Source organism: Cibotium barometz, chromosome 16, assembly GCF_041138505.1.
Source record: "Cibotium barometz isolate CiBa-2024 chromosome 16, ASM4113850v1, whole genome shotgun sequence".
Taxonomy (NCBI): domain Eukaryota; kingdom Viridiplantae; phylum Streptophyta; class Polypodiopsida; order Cyatheales; family Cibotiaceae; genus Cibotium; species Cibotium barometz.
Window position 1 is genome coordinate 3,854,525 of NC_141061.1, and position 20,000 is coordinate 3,874,524.

The following is a 20,000-nucleotide window of genomic DNA, read 5'->3' on the forward strand; positions in this document are numbered from 1 at the left end:
TATCAAGCTCATCCCATTTCTCCTTTGCAGTCGGAAGCTGGTCCACATGGGTGAATGAGAGCCTCATCAAGATGAAGCATGATGATGGCTTGTGCCCTCTCATCATCTTCAATATCTTCAGCCTTAGTTCAATCAATAACCTTAGTGCCGGAGATGAATGGCCAAAAACCTTTGGACATCATCTTGTACTTGACAAGGACTTGCTAAGTGTGGAAGCCCTCTCCTGAGAACTTCTCGATTTGGGTGTTATCTTTTGACATTGGTTATTGAAAGAGAATATTAGAGAGTAATGGGCTGATTTATGAAGAAGAAAAAACCAAAAATTTGTGATGATGTGACTTAAGTAGAGAGAGAAAGGCTCATGAGAGTGCAACAACCCTTAATTAAGTCAAGAATGTTGCTTAAAAAAGGAGATTAAGATGGTTAAGCTTATGGTTTAGCACTTAGGTTTGTGCCCAACCATGAATACTGATTGAGAGAGCTTAATTAGTGTTAAGGAACACTTTCTTTGGTGATTAAAATCACTATTAGTGTTTAGTAACACTATTAGTGCTTAAAAGCACATTATTAGTATCTAATGATACTTGTGTTGGTGATTAGATTCACCATTAGTGTTCACGAACACACTTAGTGTTTAAAAACACTCTTAAGAGACTCTCCTTTGCTAGATTAATAGGATGATTAGTGTTAATCAATACTTATTAGTGTTTATGAACACTTTTAACAAAAGCTTGAGCAAGCTTCCATGGAAAAACCAGTAGACGCCTGGTTTTTTCCTTCCCAACCACGAGCATTCTACGCCTTCATTTCAGCTGAGATTTGAGCTGTGGACCTGTGAGGTTTAGGGCTTCAAAAGCCCTAAGCTAATGTAGCTTGAAGGGCACCACACAAGGCGAATTCGTGTACGACATTCAGCACTGTTGAAAAATGCGCCTGTCTACAAGAAACGCAATGCCGAGCTGTACCACGTGCCTGCAAGAAACGCAATGCCGAGCTGTACCACGCGCGTATCGCCACTGTGAATAGCTGGGCTGAAGCGCCTTGAGTTGAGGATGATTTCTCCAGAAGAAAGTAGATGCTAAAACACTTTCTACAGTCCTCCCCACGTCCTCCACTGATGGCTGGTGCAGAGAGGCTATGGAGATTGAGAAGAAAAGGTTCAAAAAATGGAGAACTTCCACCACACAACCTAGCTCAAGATACCATGTTGAGAGAAAACGTGGTGTATGAGATATGTGGAGGAGATTCACTCAAAGAATACAAGAAAATATCTTGTTTTGTGTGTGAGAGAGAAGAAGAAGAAGAAGCTCTTTTAATGTCGTAGGAAAAGAGAGAGAGAGAGAGATGGTTGTAGAGAGGGAATAGTTCTTTTCTGGAACCTTGGTCAGCCGCAGCAATGCACGGGTACAATACTAGTGTTTATGGATTATGAAAAGCCTGATAAGTTAGATTTTCGGTGCATAAGCACTGGACAATGCATAATTTTTTGATTCACTGTTTACAAGCCTGTTCAAACACCGTTCGCCTCAAATATTGATCCACCAAATGAGTTTTGTAAGCTTTTATCCTTATCCAACTTTTTTCAACGAGAGTTATATTTTCAATGCTAATATTTTTTTATGGCATACATTTTGCTAGATGGAGGCATGGGGTATAGGCTACCAAGGAGAGATAATCCAGTTATCCGAAGATTGTTTTGAGGCCGTGTTTAGGTGTGTTAAGATTGCCATCATTTTATGGGTTTGTAATGCTAGATGTATATTTATATACCAAGTTTGGTACTTTAGAAGCTTCTATATGGATATATATATGGTAATCATGATGTGTTTATATATAAGGTTGGCAAGTTAAGGACGATGTATACATATATGTATGAGTGTGACCAATATCTATAGATATTATATGGGTGTGTGTGCATACACAGACACATATTTACATGTGTGTATGTGACATGCACACATGCATTCATAGGCGCGCATACACTTACACATATCTTCTAGTTGTGGCATGTATGGTTTCAATGGATTTTACGTACACATACACATACGTACATGTACATACATACGTACATCTTTATTCGTGTTTGTGTGTAACTTGATGTGCCTGGCTTCTCAAAAGAAAGGAAGGGTGATTTTACACATATTTCTTTTGCTTGTACCTACATGGAAAATGCTTCCTTGAAAATGCAAAATGCTTCTTGCCTGTCGGAGACGGGTCGTGACACTAGTATACATTACAGGGCTTGCACCACTACATGCCTTATGACAAACTTTTTAGGCATCTCCTACCTTCTAAGAGTGATAGCCTAGAAACTAGAAAAAAAGAGAGACGTTTCTCCAAGAGTCTTTAAAAATTGAATCCTGATTATCATAGGAGGCACCATGGTCGCCTGGTGTATATTCTAGTCTGGCACCTTCCCTTCCCTCGCATCGTTCGGGCCTCTGGTAGTTTACTGCTAGATGAGGTCCAACGTTTCCCTGCCCCTTGCTAGTTAGCGGGCACCGTGGTCATAATCATAGGATTATTTGTCCGCTAAGGGTACGCTTGCGGCCAAATTCCTCTCAAGCATTGTGAGCATTGTGACCAATGGACGGTACTCTTGATCTATGGACTATACGCGGTCGACTCCTGTCCAGAAACATGCAATCTCATATGGGCAACGCTCTTCAAATCAGCCACCAAACAGCCAAGACACTCCATGAAATCTGCTCCAATCCTCGAAAGATCACTGGATCCAACCAACAGAGGGTTGCCTGGGTAAAAACGCTGATGAAGGAGAGTTGTTGGAGAGCTATTTTTGCTGGAAAAACGTAGCCGAACCCGTGCATTTTGGTGAAAACGCTACTGTTTTTTTTTTTTTTTGCAAAAAACGCTGATGTTTTGCTGCCCGGGGCGCGTGCGCGCATGTGGAAGATTAAAAGTGCAGCAGCAGATGATGAAAACGCTGATGTAACGTGCTATTGCAAGCCGAAAACGCCAAGGTGAGGAAGGCTCCCGATTGAACAATGTCAGTGTTTATGCTCTCCGAATGCACCATATGCGCCGCATAAACACATGAAGCCCATATGCACTCGTGCGGCGCATATGGGAAACGCATGAAGCTTTTACACTGTCCGATTGCACCCTATGCGCCGCATGATTGCGCCGCATGAGTGCATATGGGCAACCCATAAAGCCCATATGCAGCACGGGGTCCCAAGGGGCGACGGGGCCGTGTCGGTGGGTCCCAGGGGGTTGCGGGCCATCGACGGAGCCATCGCCCGGTGAGCACGCGGAGGCCCCCCCTCGTTGGGGCAGCTCGGGCGGACCCTCGACAGCCTCCGGTGGTGTCAGACCGCAGACCCCTAGACCCAGCCCTTAGAGCCAATCCTTTTCTCGAAGTTACGGACCTGTTTTGTCGACTTCCCTTACCTACATTGTTCTATCGACCAAAGGCTGTTCACCTTGGTGACCTGATGCGGCTATGAGTATGACCGGGCGTGATCGGCATTCGCTCATCCAGATTTTCACGGGCCGCCAAGGGCCAGAATTTCGACAGAATTTTGGCACTATGTTAGCCGAAAACCATATACGCATAACGCATAAATCACTGCCACTCTTACGGGAAAAAATCTGACAGAGTTTTGACAGTATTTTGGCATATAAACTAAAATCAAATTGCCATAAAACGTATCAACAACACATATAAACAACTCAAAAAGCCATAAAACGCATCAACAACGCATAGGAAAAATCACTGCCAAAACTGTCACTGTCACTGTCACTGAATCAGAGAATAATTGTCAATGCATCAAACACATAAACTATGTGAAATCAATGCCACACGGCAACAACTGGCCGACGGGGCTGTGCCGGGCGAGTCTCGGGGGGTCGACGGGGCCATGTCGGGCACGTCCCGGGCCGTCGATGGGGGTGGCGTGGGGTGGTCCCAGGGGGCCGACGGGGCCGTGTCGGGCGCGGGTCCCGAGCCGTTGACGGGGGTGGCACTATTTGTGCTTGGTTTCTTCCATCCCTTGCTTCTTGACACCTCTCAGCAGTTCTGACGGAGGCTGTGCATTGCCCAATGGCCAACCAGGATTCTCCCTCGCTAAGCTGAGCAGATCAACCATCACTCGCCCATCTACGTTGACCCTTCTTAGCTGAAGGCATCCCTTGGCACTTCTTTCAAAAAAGCCCAAGGACCCTAAAAAATGCATGAACCGAAAGGGCTCCTTCACCGCATAATTGTAAAAGAGCCGTCCCCATTGTTGAAGATGGTCCGCCATGTCGCACCTTTCTTGGCTTGAGAAGAAAGACCAAGGCAAACTTTCAAAGATGTAAATGGTACCTCTCCATCAAACTCCTCGATTTTATACTTCATGGTGCTCTCCCCATTATAGTCCCCATTATAATCCATGACCTTCAGCTTGATCTTGAAACAGTTCTGGTTAGGTGCCCAGCTCAGTGCTCGTACTTCCCTCCGTGTATGATGGCACTGCATGCTTGACTAGAGAGGTTGCAAAGACAACAGACTTCAAGGCCCGGGGTGAGGAAAGCCCAAAGCATGTTTTAAGAGACGAGACCCTGGTGTCCTTAAAGTGCTCATCTAAGAATCGTAAGAGGTGCTGGAGATGGACGTGAGTGGTCGCACAAGTAGATGGGATAACAACATCCCTACCATTGGCAACATTGCTGCCTTTGTGGAGGGATTGAGATTTGTCATCACCACCCTGGAGATCTGCAAGAGCAGCATATAGGGTGTGTGTGTGTGTGTGTGCTCTCTCTCTCTCTCTCTCTCTCTCTCCATAATTTTTATTTATTTTTTGTTTGTTTAGTTATATTTATATATATCTATGTACGCATCTATGCATTGTGTATGTATGTATGTATGTACGCATGCATGCATGCATGTATGTATGTATGCGTGCGTGTGCATGTGCATGTGTGTGTGTGTGTGTGCATGTATTATGTGTATGTATGTAAGTTTATATGTATGTATAAAGTGCATATGATGCATGTATGTATGTATGTATGTATGGATGGATGGATGCATATGTAGAGAGAGAGAGAGAGAGAGAGAGAGAGAGAGAGAGAGAGAGAGAGAGAGAGAGAGAGAGAGAGAGAGAGAGACCATCTGCCTCACCTTGACGAGCTTCATCTACAAAATTGCCCTCATCTTGAGCTGCCTTTAGCTCAAGCCGGAGAGTGGGCCATATGTTAAAGAGGTTCTTGGCGTTGATGGTGGGTTCCTCGCAAACAAAGAGTTTCCACCATATGAGGCAAGCAAGTGCGGACAATGGATATGAGATACGGCGAGCGTAGCTTGACCTCACAGGAGTCCTTGCTCATCTCATTGATTTGTGTGGTGACCTCAAAGTCCATCTGGTTGTCTCCTTGGTCTTCCACACTCCCTCCAGCCTAGAGTACCACCTTTCATCTCCATTCAGGATCCTTCACATCCTTCAACTATACCTCCTCTTTCACAACTTTTGAATCATTGTCATTGCATAATATGTAAAAATTGAGTCCATGGCAAGCGCGCACATAGCTAGAGTCTAGACTCACAATGCTTGTAGTTTATATTATTTGTATGAGCCGAATTCTAATATATTGTGTGCTGAAGATTTAGGGATAAAATTTCATTGATTTTGTCATGATACCAAAGTCATTGTACTGAGACATAGAGTACACAGAAGGGTGTGGAAGAAAAATGTTCACCAAAATGGACTTGTTTCCCTTCAGCAAAATTCCAATCAAAATTTGGGAAAAATCAACTTTTCACTAGTTTCTAATCCTCTTTAAACACCCTTTCTTCTTTAAATTACCTCAACTTGAGTCAGCCATTTCATGTCCACCGATGAGGTAAATTGATAACCTAAGAATTGTAAGCATGAAAGCGGTTGAGGCAGTGAACTTGTGGGTAAAATGGGTAAAGACACAAGAAGTTTTAGACTTTGCGGATTACGACAACATCGTGAGTTTCTGCAGGGGAGGCACCGCCACCCTCGTACCTACCTAGGTGCGGTTGGGGCAGGGGATGGTAGAAACTCATTATGTTGAACACTATCGGGAAAAACTAGTAATGCGGGCAGAGGAGTGCAGAGGATGAATTCAGGAGCAAACATAGGTAGATTTGTCGAGGAGGATGAGCAAGTTTGTCTGTGTCTCTCCGTCTCTCTTTGTTTGTCTCTCTCTCTCACATTCCTCAAAACGACGAGCATAGACCGTGGACTTGAAGAATTGGTTCAAAAGAGGCAAAAAAGTGCATGGTCAAGCAAATGCATGGGTAAGGCTTATCAATTGAGAAATGATTAGCTTCAGTGCTCAATAATGAGCTTGAAAATTTAGAAACCTTTTCACATGGACTTCCCCCCTAAGTGAATCAATAAAGGGAAGGCCTAGTTTCTTTCTAAGAATATTTAAGGGAAGATAGGCAGTGTTTGCCTCGCTAGTTTCTTTCGGGTTGCCTTCCTATTTTCTTTCTTTCAACGAATACTTTTAACTACTCATTGTTTGCATATAATGATCCCAGTGTTGATGATGGTGAATAGGTGTTTGATCATTAAGGGTAACGAAGGAGGCCCCTTTATAGGAGCAAAAAATTAGATCTCCTTGATGATGATGACGAATAGTTATATTATTTGGGTCTCCTAACGAATGAGAAAAAACGGGCTTAAAATTTACACCATAGTACTAAACCACCAATAGTTGTGCATCTCTATATCTAGACATAATTAGCCCTCTTTAACACTACTTAAGCTCTCGTTGTTCATGTCCGAGAGATTAGCCCAAGTAGACATTCCCTTCCTATGCAGCTTCTTGGAAAGTTTAGGATTGCACCTCATTGGGCCAATTCTTGTATGGGAGTATAAAACTTGACTACTCAATTCATCATCATTTTCCATCTTTAAGTCATAAAATTTCAGCTTCAAATATACCTTGGAACTAGTAATTCTATTACCAAAGATGCCTTGAAGATTATTCCAGATGTTCCTTGCTATAGAAGAAAAATCAACACGATGAATCAGTGAATCTGCAAGACCAAGCCCGGCGATGTGAGTAAAAAAATCCTCCTTGAAAGCTCGTGGGAAACTCCTCTTCTATCTCTGCCTCTGTGTGATGGAAACACCTGCTAGAAGAGATTAATCCTAGAAAAATTTGGGTCACCTTGAGAGGCCACGTGCATGATATTCACGTCACCCCTAAGACATTGTAGGGTGCAGAGCTTGGTTGATGAGGGTTTGCAGGAGCACCATCTTGGGCTCGAGCGGTGAGCAGTACTAGGGCCACACTGATCTTGACAGTCCAGAGATGGTGCTAAGTAGCTTGGAGAGGCTATAGCGCTCAAGTTGGCGGTGATATATATATATATATATATATATATATATATATAAATGAATATATAAATACTTTTGTGTATTGTTTTTTAGTCCTGCCTTTAGGGCAAGGACTATAGTGGTGATTAGGTCTTTTAGTTAAAAAGATACCTCAATCAACTATTTTCACTCATCCAACCATTGATTATTTAGTATAAGTTTACAAAAATAAATCATTTTTTCCTTTTTCTTTTGGGATTCTGAGATGGTTGGAGACTTTAAAAGTGGTGATGCATTAGCGTGTGCATTATTCAGTAAGGCCAAATGTAACTAAATTTGTCTCTTCGAGGCACTTTTAAGGTTGTCTTTTTAAAACCTAATTTAGTGCGGGGACCTAGAAAGAGATTAAAAGGTTCTGGCTAGTGAGGGATGTCTACAAGCAGGGGGGAGAGAGAGAGAGAGATAGGGGTAGGTTTTAAGCTATTTAATGAGGTAATACCAAGGTTAGGAAAAAAACCATTATAACCTACTTCAAAATTGAACCCTTAGTTGTGATGTAAATGCCAATGGACATTGTAATTTTTAGCCTTATGTTATGAAGGCACGATCGATTCTCTCTCTCTCTCTCTCTCTCTCTCTCTCTCTCTCTCTCACACACACACACACACACACACACACACACACACACACACACACACACACACACACACACAAAAACAAGCTTTTTTCTTAATGGGCAAGCATAACTTTAAAAAATTGAGGTCTAGAGTAATCCCACCTTCAACTGTTGAAAGTTACTTTTCCTAAAGTTAAAAATACAAAAACCTAGGTTTAGGGTAATCCCACCTTCAAAAATGGAGATTTTGAATATAAACCTTCAATTTTGATCATTTTACCGTTCAGATTTTTCTATGGGAAAGTTTTCAAATATTTGGAAAATGCCATCTTTCAAAGCATTATAGGCATGATAGGCAGGGCTTCATTGCAAAAAATGCTCAATGGACACCTGACTCGCGAACTTCTTCTTGCGTTTGTCCTTTGGCTCCTAGCAACTTATACTTATTAGGAGGCAGTCCACTCATTGAAGTGAAGCTCCCCTTCAAAATTTCCAAAAGCCACCACATCCTTCTCTATGAAAAGCAGGCTCTTCTTCTTTCTAAAAAGATGAACTTTGTGTTTATCAATTGGGTGATCATCATCATGATCATCATCATCACCAATTGTGTTTATCAATAGAGCGCTGGCTCTAATCCAATTGCAAACTTTTCCATGTCGTGAAAATTAGAACCACCAGCTTCTCAAGGGCTATATTATTTTAACACCTCTTCTGATCCATGCAGAGGAGTTTCGAAACGCAAGTGCAGATAGGGTGGTGGGGGGCAGTTTCTCACAGGCGTCTATTTTCCTTGCGTTTGGAAACGCAAGGAATGGAAACGCAAGTGGGAAAGTTAAACACACCTTACCCCCTTTGACTCTCCATGTATTTGTTTTCCTTGCGTTTCAAAATGCAAGTGAAAATAGGTATGGAAAAGTTACGACACACCTTACCCTTTGGCTTGGGTTTGAGTTATAGACACCTTACGCAAATGTACATGGAAAGACACACCATACTTTTATGGATTGTGCTTAGTAATGTAACAAGCATGCAAGGGACTACATACCCTTTTGGAAGAAGGAAACAAAATGACTTGCTTTTTGAAATGCTACAAGAAACAACGCTATGAAGAGGGGCAAAACATGTGAGCAAATGATTTGCATTTTGAAAAGCAACACAAAGAACCCATTAAAGAAAATGTTTGCCACATAGAGAAGAAGAGCCATGGTTAGAGAAGAAGAGTGCTTTTTTAATTCACATTTCACATTGTGCCCTATTTTGCCCCCAAAAGTGCCAGCTTTTTTGCCCATAAAAGTTGTACTTTTTTTGTATACTATACTAGTATAAGTTTATAACTCTTTTTTTGTATACTATACTTTTTTTGCCCATAAAAGTTATACTTTTTTGCCCATAAAAGTTGTACTTTTTTTTGCCCATAAAAGTTGTACTTTTTTTGTATACTATACTAGTATAACTCTTTTTATATTTTAACTATGAACTAGATATTATACTATTTTAATAAAATTATAAACCATAAAATAGACAAATTGGAATGATGTGACATAAATATATACATAGATGAACCCAAATTCACCTTGTTGGAAAGGCAATTAATAAACTCTCATATCTATAATGAATTGTATATACATAAATGAACCCAAATTCACCTTGCTGGAAAGGCAATTAATAAACTCTCATATCTATAATGCATTGTATGTACAAGATACTACAACATCTCCACTAAATGTCACCAAGTGTCCAATACTAGGGTGTAGAAGTTAGAACGGCTTGATATTAATATATGCTCCCTCCCCCACACATATAAGAGCATACCATTCAATACTCTTGGGATTCTCAATGATAAAGAGGAACATTCTAATAAACAATGACAAAAAAAAAAGAGAAACATTGGGAAATCTGGAGAGAGAGAGAGAGAGAGAGAGAGAGAGAGAGAGAGAGAGAGAGAGAGAGAGAGAGAGAGAGAGAGAGAGAGAGAGAGAGAGAGAGAGATGGGTCACTTGTACTTAGAAGAGAGGAGAGGACAAGAAGAGAGAGAGGGAGAGAGAGAGAGAGATGAGAATGAGAGTGGCCTATTGATTACAAGGAGAAGGTAGGTGCAACAAATAATAAAAATTTACTTTAAATGACTCTCTCATCTTTTTGATTTGCTAGTTTTTCTTCTTTCAAAAATGAGTATAAATGATAAAAGGTTCTTAAACCTAGGCTCAATGATTTTTTTAATACAGGAAGAGTTGCAAAGCTTCATAAAAAGAGTCTTATCAAAGTTCATTTTTATTAATGTTTAGTCCTTCTTAACAAAGGGCATAAATCGTGGGGTAAGCGTTGGATTGACATAGTTGTCTCCTATGGCTCTCTATGTGATTATCTCATATCTTTATCATCTATGTTTCAGTATTAGATATACGATATAAAGTACTATGAAGTGTGTTTAGCCAATTTAAAAGAGCATTTCCTAATTGAGGAGGAGAATATTATTCTTCTCTAGGAATCTAGATATAATATTGTCATTGTGATTTCAAACCACATTTGTTAATGTAATGAGAAGTTTTTATTAGCTTTTATGACAATGCAATCAAGTCTGTTAGATTTTCTATTTAACACAAGGACTTTATGTTTCTTTTTTAAACCATGTTTATTCTTTTTTTTAAAAAACCAACAAACCATGTTTATTCACTTAAGAGGAGCTTGTTGCTTGCTTTTATAAGCTCGCTCACTTTTTTTTGCTCATGATTTGGTATCCCCCTTGTCGATGTTCATTCACATAATGAGAAGTGTTTGCTCGCTTTTTTAAGCTCGCTCACTTTTGGCCGCTAGTGATTTGGTAGCCCCCATAGCAAAGGCTTAGTTTTCTCTCAGCGCAAGGGCTAAAATTTCAGCATCGCAGGGTCTGAGAAGTTGCAAGACACAGGTGTTCTGGATATACACACATGCGTAGTGCTTGTGGGTGCCAGTTAGTGCACACACAGTGCCGGTGAAGCTTGATAGGTTTATGCGGATTGCACTATTTGATTGGCAGATAGTTTATGTACGAGAGATTGTGGGTCCCTCGAGGATAACCACCTATGTATGGTTGATTGTGGTTTTGTCAGCATAAAGGCGGTCTCACGTTAGCTTCATTCCATTGTGGTTTATATACATTCAATGTGAATCATATATTTGGTCATTTGAAGAACTATAGCCTTTTGTGGTGATGTTTTCTTGAAGCCCTTTTGGGTGGATTAGGTACTCGAGCGATCCCCCAACGAGCCTCACTAGAGACCTCATATGCCATTAGGATGACGGATGTATGTTTCATGTGGACATGACAATGTATGGTATGCTTATGCCGATTTGCCATATGGCATTGATATCATATAGTTGATGTGTTTATTGATTGGAGTTGGTTCCCATTGACAGTGATTGGTTATGCACTTATGCATTGGGTGATTCTCTAATACATTGTGTTGATCTATGGGATGACGGATGTATGTTTCATGTGGACATGACAATGTATGGTATGCTTATGCCGATTTGCCATATGGCATTGATATCATATAGTTGATGTGTTCATTGATTGGAGTTGGTTCCTATTGACAGTGATTGGTTATGCACTTATGCATTGGGTGATTCTCTAATACATTGTGTTGATCAGTTTGGCAGTGATTTTCTAGTTTGGCATTGACTGTTTATGGTCTGTATTGTTGGTATATTGCCAAAATTTTGCCAGCTTATCACTTTAGTGATAAGCTTATCACTTTAGTGACAATTTTGCCAGCTTATCACTTTAGTGACAATTTTGCCACAGACTGTTGTATGCGCATATTTGTTGCCGTACTATGGCCTCAACATCAGAGAATATGCTCTTTCACGTTGAGAAGTTGGATGGCACTAATTTCTTGTATTGGAAAGAGCATATTTACAATGTCTTAGTGCAGAAGAACAAAAACAGACTGAAAATCATGAGCAAGAACAACCACAACAAGGTGGTGATATGGCTGAAAATATGGAGCAGAATTTGAGATGGTCTACGAGACTTTCATGTCCTCTAGATACAAATGTTCCTTCTATGGATTATGTTATGCTCACTGATTGTGATGAGCCTTCACGCTATCAAGAAGCTATGATGCAGGATGATGAGCATAAGTGGGAGAAAGCTATGAAGTCGAAAATTGACTCTCTAATAAAAAATTCAACTTGGGAGTTGGTTCACTTGCCTAAAGGGAATAATTCACTTCCATGTAAATGGGTTTACAAGATGAAGATCACTCCAGGAGATGCATTGCCTAAATATAAGCCACAAGTAGTGGCAAAAGGATTCAAGCAAGAGAAAGGAATTGATTTTGATGAAATATTTTTATTAATCATGAAGATGGCTATTCTTCACATAGTTCTTGCTTTGGTTTCCAAAGAGGACATGGAGCTTGTCCAAATGGATGTAAAGACTGCATTCTTACATGGTGATCTTCATGAGGACATTTATATGCAACAACCAGAGGATTTTGCAGTTTCGGGCAAAGAACACTTGGTATGTAAACTTCAAAAAAGTCTCTATGGTTTGAAGCAAGCTCCCAAAGAATGGTATCATAAGTTTCATTCATTTTTGAAGTCTCAAGGATACACACGTAGTGAGACGGATCATTGCCTATACACTAAGAAAGCTTTGGATGGTAGTCTTTTTATCTTGATTCTTTATGTGGATGACATGCTAATTGCCGAGAAATCTACTCATGATGTGGATGCTTTCAAGCAAAAGTTGCATGAAACTTCTTACATGAAGGATTTGGGTCCTGCTAATCACATCCTTGGCATGCATATATCTTGAGATAGACATCCGAAACTCATAAGAAGGTGCTATACCTTCCTTAAAGAAGGCTCCAAATAGTTTTATGGTCATAGATTCTCATCACGTGTGGACAAATAGTGATGATATGTTTGTTTTTCCACACCAATGTGATTAGATATGCAATGCCCAAACATAATGTCACATTTAGAGCACTATGTTTACACAATTTACAATGTCATAATCAAGGATAATTTACTCACCCGTAGATCTTCTACCACCTTGTTCATGTAGATCCCCATTGGCTTTATGTTATTGAGGTTGTACCACCTTGTTCATGTAGATCCCCATTGGCTTTATGTTATTGAGGTTGCACCTCAAACAACAAACATTTTTATGAGAGAGACACATTGTCGAGGGGCCGACGGGGGTGGCATGGGGCGGCAGTCCCGGGGGGCCGACGGGGCCGTGTCAGACGGGTCTAGGGGCGCCGACAGGGCCGTGTCGGGCGGGTCTCGGGCTGAAGCAACGAGAGAAAGAGTAGTAACTGTATTTCCCGCATCCACACCGCCTGCTGTAAGGGGAGAGGAGGAGGGAAATCGGCTTAACATTCAAGTTCTGAGTGAGCTCTGAGAGTGAGGAGGAAGTGAGCTCTCACACATGACGCACATTCTCCAAAAGAAATGAAGTACCATTTGAAAAAGCCAATTTAATGTTGCCTGCTTCAGCAAGCTGACAAGCATAGTCATTGCCAGGACGAGCGAACTGATCCTCTTCGACTAGCATTATATGATGAAAGTGGGTAGATTATCCAAACTCTTTAGAGATCCTTTTGCATACTTCTTGGTTTGGCTTGTAAACTTAGGCTCATTGATCTATTTTACTAGTGCACCATATGCCGATTGGATATCCTGTCCCTCAGCAAACTGCCTATGGCAGCAGGTAGTCATCCACACGTTATGTCGATGGCAGATTTGTAACTGCTCATGGAAGCCCTAAATCCAATTTTCCTATACAAAGATCATAGAAACGTTGATTAACTCAAATCATGTTTGCACCACATTTATCTGACATGCATGTAACTTATTTTACTTGCAATAATATGAATCCAGACATGTCTTTGCTACCAACAATTTCAATCATCCCATTAAATGGGGACATTCCCCAGGTATTCACAAGCCTTCTACATGTTTATCTCAAATTTTTAATTGAGAAAAGTTTCTTTCACAAATTTACAGCTACATCAATGTGGGGTTAGTCACGGGAGAGGATTTTGGATGCACCGTAATTCGTGGATGATTACTACTAGAATCTGCTAGATTGGATCAATCATGATGGTATGCTTTTAGAGAAAGAGAAATAGTAAACTAAATAGATTTACTTAATATCCATTATGCAATCTTGTTTTACAAGATGGGGGGACAATTCTCAAAACAGGCAATGTCCGTCTCCTGCTTGATCTAAACCCCTGCCTTTGTGGTGCTATCGCTAACATATGTCCTGAATCAAGGTTTTTTGGATGATTAAAAAACAATTGAGTAATTCAACACATGTGACAAGTTGAATTCAAACAAATACATATACAAAAATACTATAATAAAAATGGAAAAATATTGAGGCCTTGGATCTTGTACACAAACACAAAATCTATTTAGAAATGAAGCACGAGAAACAAAGGGATGGTAGCAAAAATTGCATGCATTTGCAGCATACATATTTGAGAATTATCCAGTAGGAGCCAAAGGACAAACGCAAGAAGAAGTTCGCGAGTCAGGTGTCCATTGAGCATTTTTTGCAATGAAGCCCTAACTATCATGCCTATAATGCTTTGAAAGATGGTATTTTCCAAATATTTGACAACTTTCCCATAGAAAAATCTGAACGGTAAAATGGTCAAAATTGAAGGTTTGTATTCTAAAATCTCTATTTTTGAAGGTGGGATTACCCTAAACCTAGGATTTTGTATTTTTAACTTTAGGAAAAGTAACTTTCAACAGTTGAAGGTGGGATTACTCTAGACCTCGATTTTTTAAAGTTATGCTTGCCCATTAAGAAAAAAAGCTTGTTTTTGTGTGTGTGTGTGTGTGTGTGTGTGTGTGTGTGTGTGAGTGAGTGAGTGAGTGTGAGTGAGAGAGAGAGAGAGAGAGAGAAAATTGATCGTGCCTTCATAACATAAGGCTAAAAATTACAACGTCCATTGGCATTTACATCACAACTACGGGTTCAATTTTGAAGTAGGTTATAATGGGTTTTTTCCTAACCTTGGTATTACCTCATTAAATAGCTTAAAACCTACTGCTACCCCCCCCCTCTCTCTCTCTCTCTCTCTCTCTCTCTCTCTCTCTCTCTCTCTCTCTCTCCCCCCTACTTGTAGACATCCCTCACTAGCTAGAACCTTTTAATCTCTTTCTAGGTCCCCGCACTAAATTAGGTTTTAAAAAGATAACCTTAAAAGTGCCTCGAAGAGACAAATTTAGTTACATTTGGCCTTACTGAATAATGCACACGCTAATGCATCCCCACTTTTAAAGTCTCCAACCATCTCAGAATCCCAAAAGAAAAAGGAAAAAATGATTTATTTTTGTAACTTTATACTAAATAATCAATGGTTGGATGCGTGAAAACAGTTGATTGATATCTTTTTGACTAAAAGACCTAATCACCACTATAGTCCTTGCCCTAAAGGCAGGACTAAAAAACAATACACAAAAGTATTTATATATTCATATATATATATATATATATATCACCGCCAACTTGAGCGCTATAGCCTCTCCAAGCTACTTAGCACCATCTCTGGACTGTCAAGAACAGTGTGGCCCTAGTACTGCTCACCGCTCGAGCCCAAGATGGTGCTCCTGCAAACCCTCATTAAGCAAGCTCTGCACCCTACAATGTCTTCATGGGTGATGTGAATATCATGCACGTGGCCCGAGTCTCAAGGTGACCCAAATTTTTCTAGGATTAATCTCTTCTAGCAGGTGTTTCCATCACACAGAGGCAGAGATAGAAGAGGAGTTTCCCACGAGCTTTCAAGGAGGATTTTTTTACTCACATCGCCGGGCTTGGTCTTGCAGATTCACTGATTCATCGTGTTGATTTTTCTTCTATAGCAAGGAACATCTGGAATAATCTTCAAGGCATCTTTGGTAATAGAATTACTAGTTCCAAGGTATATTTGAAGCTGAAATTTTATGACTTAAAGATGGAAAATGATGATGAATTGAGTAGTCAAGTTTTATACTGCCATCCACAAGAATTGGCCCAATGAGGTGCAATCCTAAACTTTCCAAGAAGCTGCATAGGAAGGGAATGTCTACTTGGGCTAATCTCTCGGACATGAACAACGAGAGCTTAAGTAGTGTTAAAGAGGGCTAATTATGTCTAGATATAGAGATGCACAACTATTGGTGGTTTAGTACTATGGTGCCCGTTTTTTCTCATTCGTTAGGAGACCCAAATAATATAACTATTCGTCATCATCATCAAGGAGATCTAATTTTTTGCTCCTATAAAGGGGCCTCCTTCGTTACCCTTAATGATCAAACAGCTATTCACCATCATCAACAACACTGGGATCATTATATGCAAACAATGAGTAGTTAAAAGTATATTCGTTGAAAGAAAGAAAATAGGAAGCAACCCTTTATTCATCCTTGAAAGAAACTAGCAAGGCAAACACTGCCTAAATATTCTTAGAAAGAAACTAGGCCTTCCCTTTATTGATTCACTTAGGGGGGAAGTCCATGGTCCAGGATTCTCTAATCTTCCCGCCGGAGGCCATCACGACCTGCACGATTAAGGTGATGGCGTTTCCATAAAGAAAGCCAATGACGTTAGCCTTATCGTCGGCGTAGTCCGACCAGACAGGGCGATTCCCTCCCACGAAGAGAATGTTGGCCCGGTCGAGCGCGAATCCTTGGAATCCATTGAATGCGGCGTTGGTGCGCAGGTAGTTACACAGTTTGGCGCGAGTGGAAATCTCTGGGATCGTGTCATCCGGTTCTACGTGACCCACATGTAAGCGGCGGTTGGTGCTATCCCATCCAAACGCCATGGTGCAACCTACACGCAGCAGCGAATTCAGTTAGTCCAGAAATGCATGGATTTCCGCAGCTAGTATAACTTACGTACCTGTTAACTGCTCGGTGCAAAATACCTCAAACCTATCCAAAATTAATTCAATCTTGTCTTACAAATTTTAAAACATCTCAATTGTATCCAACTGTCCATTTGGAAGTCAATTTGGAACTTTACATTATTTTCAAGGCTCGTAAGACTTTTTTCAAACTTTACATTTTTTTCAAGCTTAGCTATCTAAATTTCACCAATCCTATCTAAATTTCAATCAAGCTTTTTGCCCAAATTTCAAAACATCTCAATCATGTCCTTACCTGATAAAACCCTACACCTCAACCTTGGGCTTCATTTTGACACTTTATTATTTTTGAAAGGTGTCACTTTTGCAACCTTTTCTTTATTTATAAGCGTCAAATGAAGCCTAAAATGCTTGTGAAGCCCAGAATAGGCTTCAAATTTAAGGCCTGCGCGGCACGCCCCATGCACCACACACAGCTTGTGTCAAGAAGCAGTGTCTACTTTTGTTAATGGACATTAAACGCCCCACGCGTTAAAGTTCTTCAATTATGATCGAGAAATTTTTTTTTTCAAACCCAACATTTCTAGCAAAATTTAACCCTGAACCATAAGGGTGCACTAGAAATCTATTCGGTTTTTAAGCTTTTTTAGCCGGTAAATTTACATGTAACGGGACCCCTCAGGCATTGCCCTTCTTCAACGAACTTCATGTAGTAGATGAGTGTGATGGTGGCGTGCCATACACGCCACCCCAAACTCATATATTGCCTTTACTTGCAAGGTCTCTAAAAAACATTCTTTTCCATATACATTACGGTTTGAAGCCCATGCCTTGCATTTTCTTTCAAGCCCCACCCCCCCCCCAAATACCCCACTATCCTTCAATTATGAAGACCCAATTTTGAAGGACACTTTCAAATGGGGGCCTATGCCTTGCAGTTTCTTTCAAGCACCCCCCCCCATACCGCACTATCCTTCAATTATGAAGACCCAAGGATCCATTATTTTATAGATGGCAATTGAGAACTATTTTACAAACATCACGTCACATTTAAGATTAATTGAACATTTGGGCCTAAGTGCACATTTTATCCGAAGCTTGCTAAGGCCATAACTTAGTTTAGAAAACTCTGACTTGATCCAAACTGAAACCTAGAATTAAGTCTGTACATGCTCTATCCAATGTGCACATGAGTGATTAGGGTAAACAGAAAACTAGTAAAGCACTTATGATTTCATGGTTTCAAAAATTACGAATAGCATGGCCCGTCTACGATGGGTTAGTCCGCCGAGTCTCAAAGTGGGATCTCAAAGTTTGAAGTCACTCTATCTTTGACTAAATATCCTTTTAAAGGTGATTTGAACAACACTACTGCGAAAGTGATCCCTCTATCTCATGCATATGGCCCCTCATGAATGCACAATGCATTGGGCAAGGCACTTTGGATGGGAGAGGTTGCAAGCAGGATGGGTTAGTCCGCCGAGTCTCAAAGTGGGATCTCAAAGTTTGAAGTCACTCTATCTTTGACTAAATATCCTTTTAAAGGTGATTTGAACAACACTACTGCGAAAGTGATCCCTCTATCTCATGCATATGGCCCCTCATGAATGCACAATGCATTGGGCAAGGCACTTTGGATGGGAGAGGTTGCAAGCAGGATGTGTCACATGCCATTATCCTCACAAATATAGATTTAAAGATGGCATACATTTAAAGCCTCGCAAACCATCCATGAGAGAGAATGGAAAAAGCACAAATTCATTACTCATTTCTCACTTCGGTGTTGGATGGGGATGAAACTTGGTACGCCTCTTTCTAGAGAACCTGTCACGTCATTCGGTTGGTGAATTAGAATTTAGTCTGGGAGAACATCTCACTTCTACCACCTTTAGAACCTTACCCTTGGGAATTTAGGATGGGATTCTTGGCATGGATTGGCTTTCATCCAATAATGCCAACATCAATTGCAGAAAGGGTAGTGTAACTTTCTCAGACAAATTCGGAAATGAAGCCTTAGTCCAAGGGAAAAATGGGAAGTCCAAAAACTATCTGGTGAAAGCCAGTAATCTGTTAAGAGGACTAAAGAAGGGTTTACAAATTTACGTTGTAAAGCTCAATAAGATTGAGGATCCTAAGCCAAACTGTGATTCACCTTGGGGAACACCAGTGTTATTTCAGAAAAAGAAGGATGGAACCCTTCGTCTATGCATAGATTATCGTGGGCTAAACCAAGTCACAGTGAAAAATAAGTACCCTATTACTCGCATCGACGAACTTCTTGACCAACCATATGGGGCTAAAGTCTTCTCAAAGCTAGATCTCAGATCTAGTTACTATCAAATCAGGATTAAAGAGTCGGATATCCCAAAAATTGCATTCAATACTCGATACGAGCATTATGAATTCAGAGTGATGTCATTTGGCTTGACAAATGCTCCAGCTAGTTTTAATCAGCTTATGCAGGACATTTTCAGACCTTATCTGGACGATGTTGTCCTTGTATTTTTCGATGATATCCTTGTGTACTCCAAATCAATTGAGGAACATGAAGGACATGTACGCAAAGTGTTAGATATTTTACGGCAACACAAGCTTTATGCAAAGAAGAGCAAGTGTACGTTTTTCACACGTCAAATTGAGTACTTAGGATTTATAGTAGCTCAGGATGGCATAACTGTAGATCCTACTAAAGTTAAGGATCTATTAGAATGGCCAGTACCCAATTCAGTGAAAGAAATACGTGGTTTCCTAGGGATACAGGATGGTACCGAATCTTTATAAGAGATTATGCATCAATAGCCGCACCCTTGACTAATATCTTAAAGAAGGAATGAAAGATTACTTGGTTACCAAGTCATCATGATGGTAATCATGATGTGTTTATATATAAGGTTGGCAAGTTGAGGACGATGTATACATATATGTATGAGTGTGACCAATATCTATGGATATTATATGGGTGCGTGCGCATACACAGACACATATTTACATGTATGAGTGACCAATATCTATGGATATTATATGGGTGCGTGCGCATACACAGACACATATTTACATGTGTGTATGTGACATGCACACATGCATTCATAGACGCACACACACTTACACATATCTTCTAGTTGTGGCATGTATAGTTTCAATGGATTTCACGTACACATACACATACGTACATGTACATATATACGTACATCTTTATGCGTGTTTGCACGTGTAACTTGATGTGCCTGGCTT

General features: G+C 40.5%; 1 protein-coding gene and 1 pseudogene across 1 annotated transcript; both read right to left on the reverse strand.

Annotated features, from left to right (window-relative positions):
- Nucleotides 1–3,986: 3,986 nt before the first annotated feature.
- LOC147630274 (uncharacterized) lies at nucleotides 3,987–5,361 on the reverse strand (annotated as a pseudogene).
- A 10,938-nt stretch (nucleotides 5,362–16,299) lies between these two features.
- On the reverse strand, nucleotides 16,300–16,819 carry LOC147630275 (uncharacterized). Its single transcript, XM_086810117.1, has 2 exons — nucleotides 16,805–16,819; nucleotides 16,300–16,735 (listed from the first exon to the last, which is right to left on the reverse strand). The coding sequence occupies exon 2, from the start codon at nucleotides 16,725–16,727 to the stop codon at nucleotides 16,398–16,400; it is 330 nt and encodes a 109-aa protein (XP_086666243.1). The 5' UTR covers nucleotides 16,728–16,735; nucleotides 16,805–16,819; the 3' UTR covers nucleotides 16,300–16,397.
- Between the last annotated feature and the right edge of the window lie 3,181 nt (nucleotides 16,820–20,000).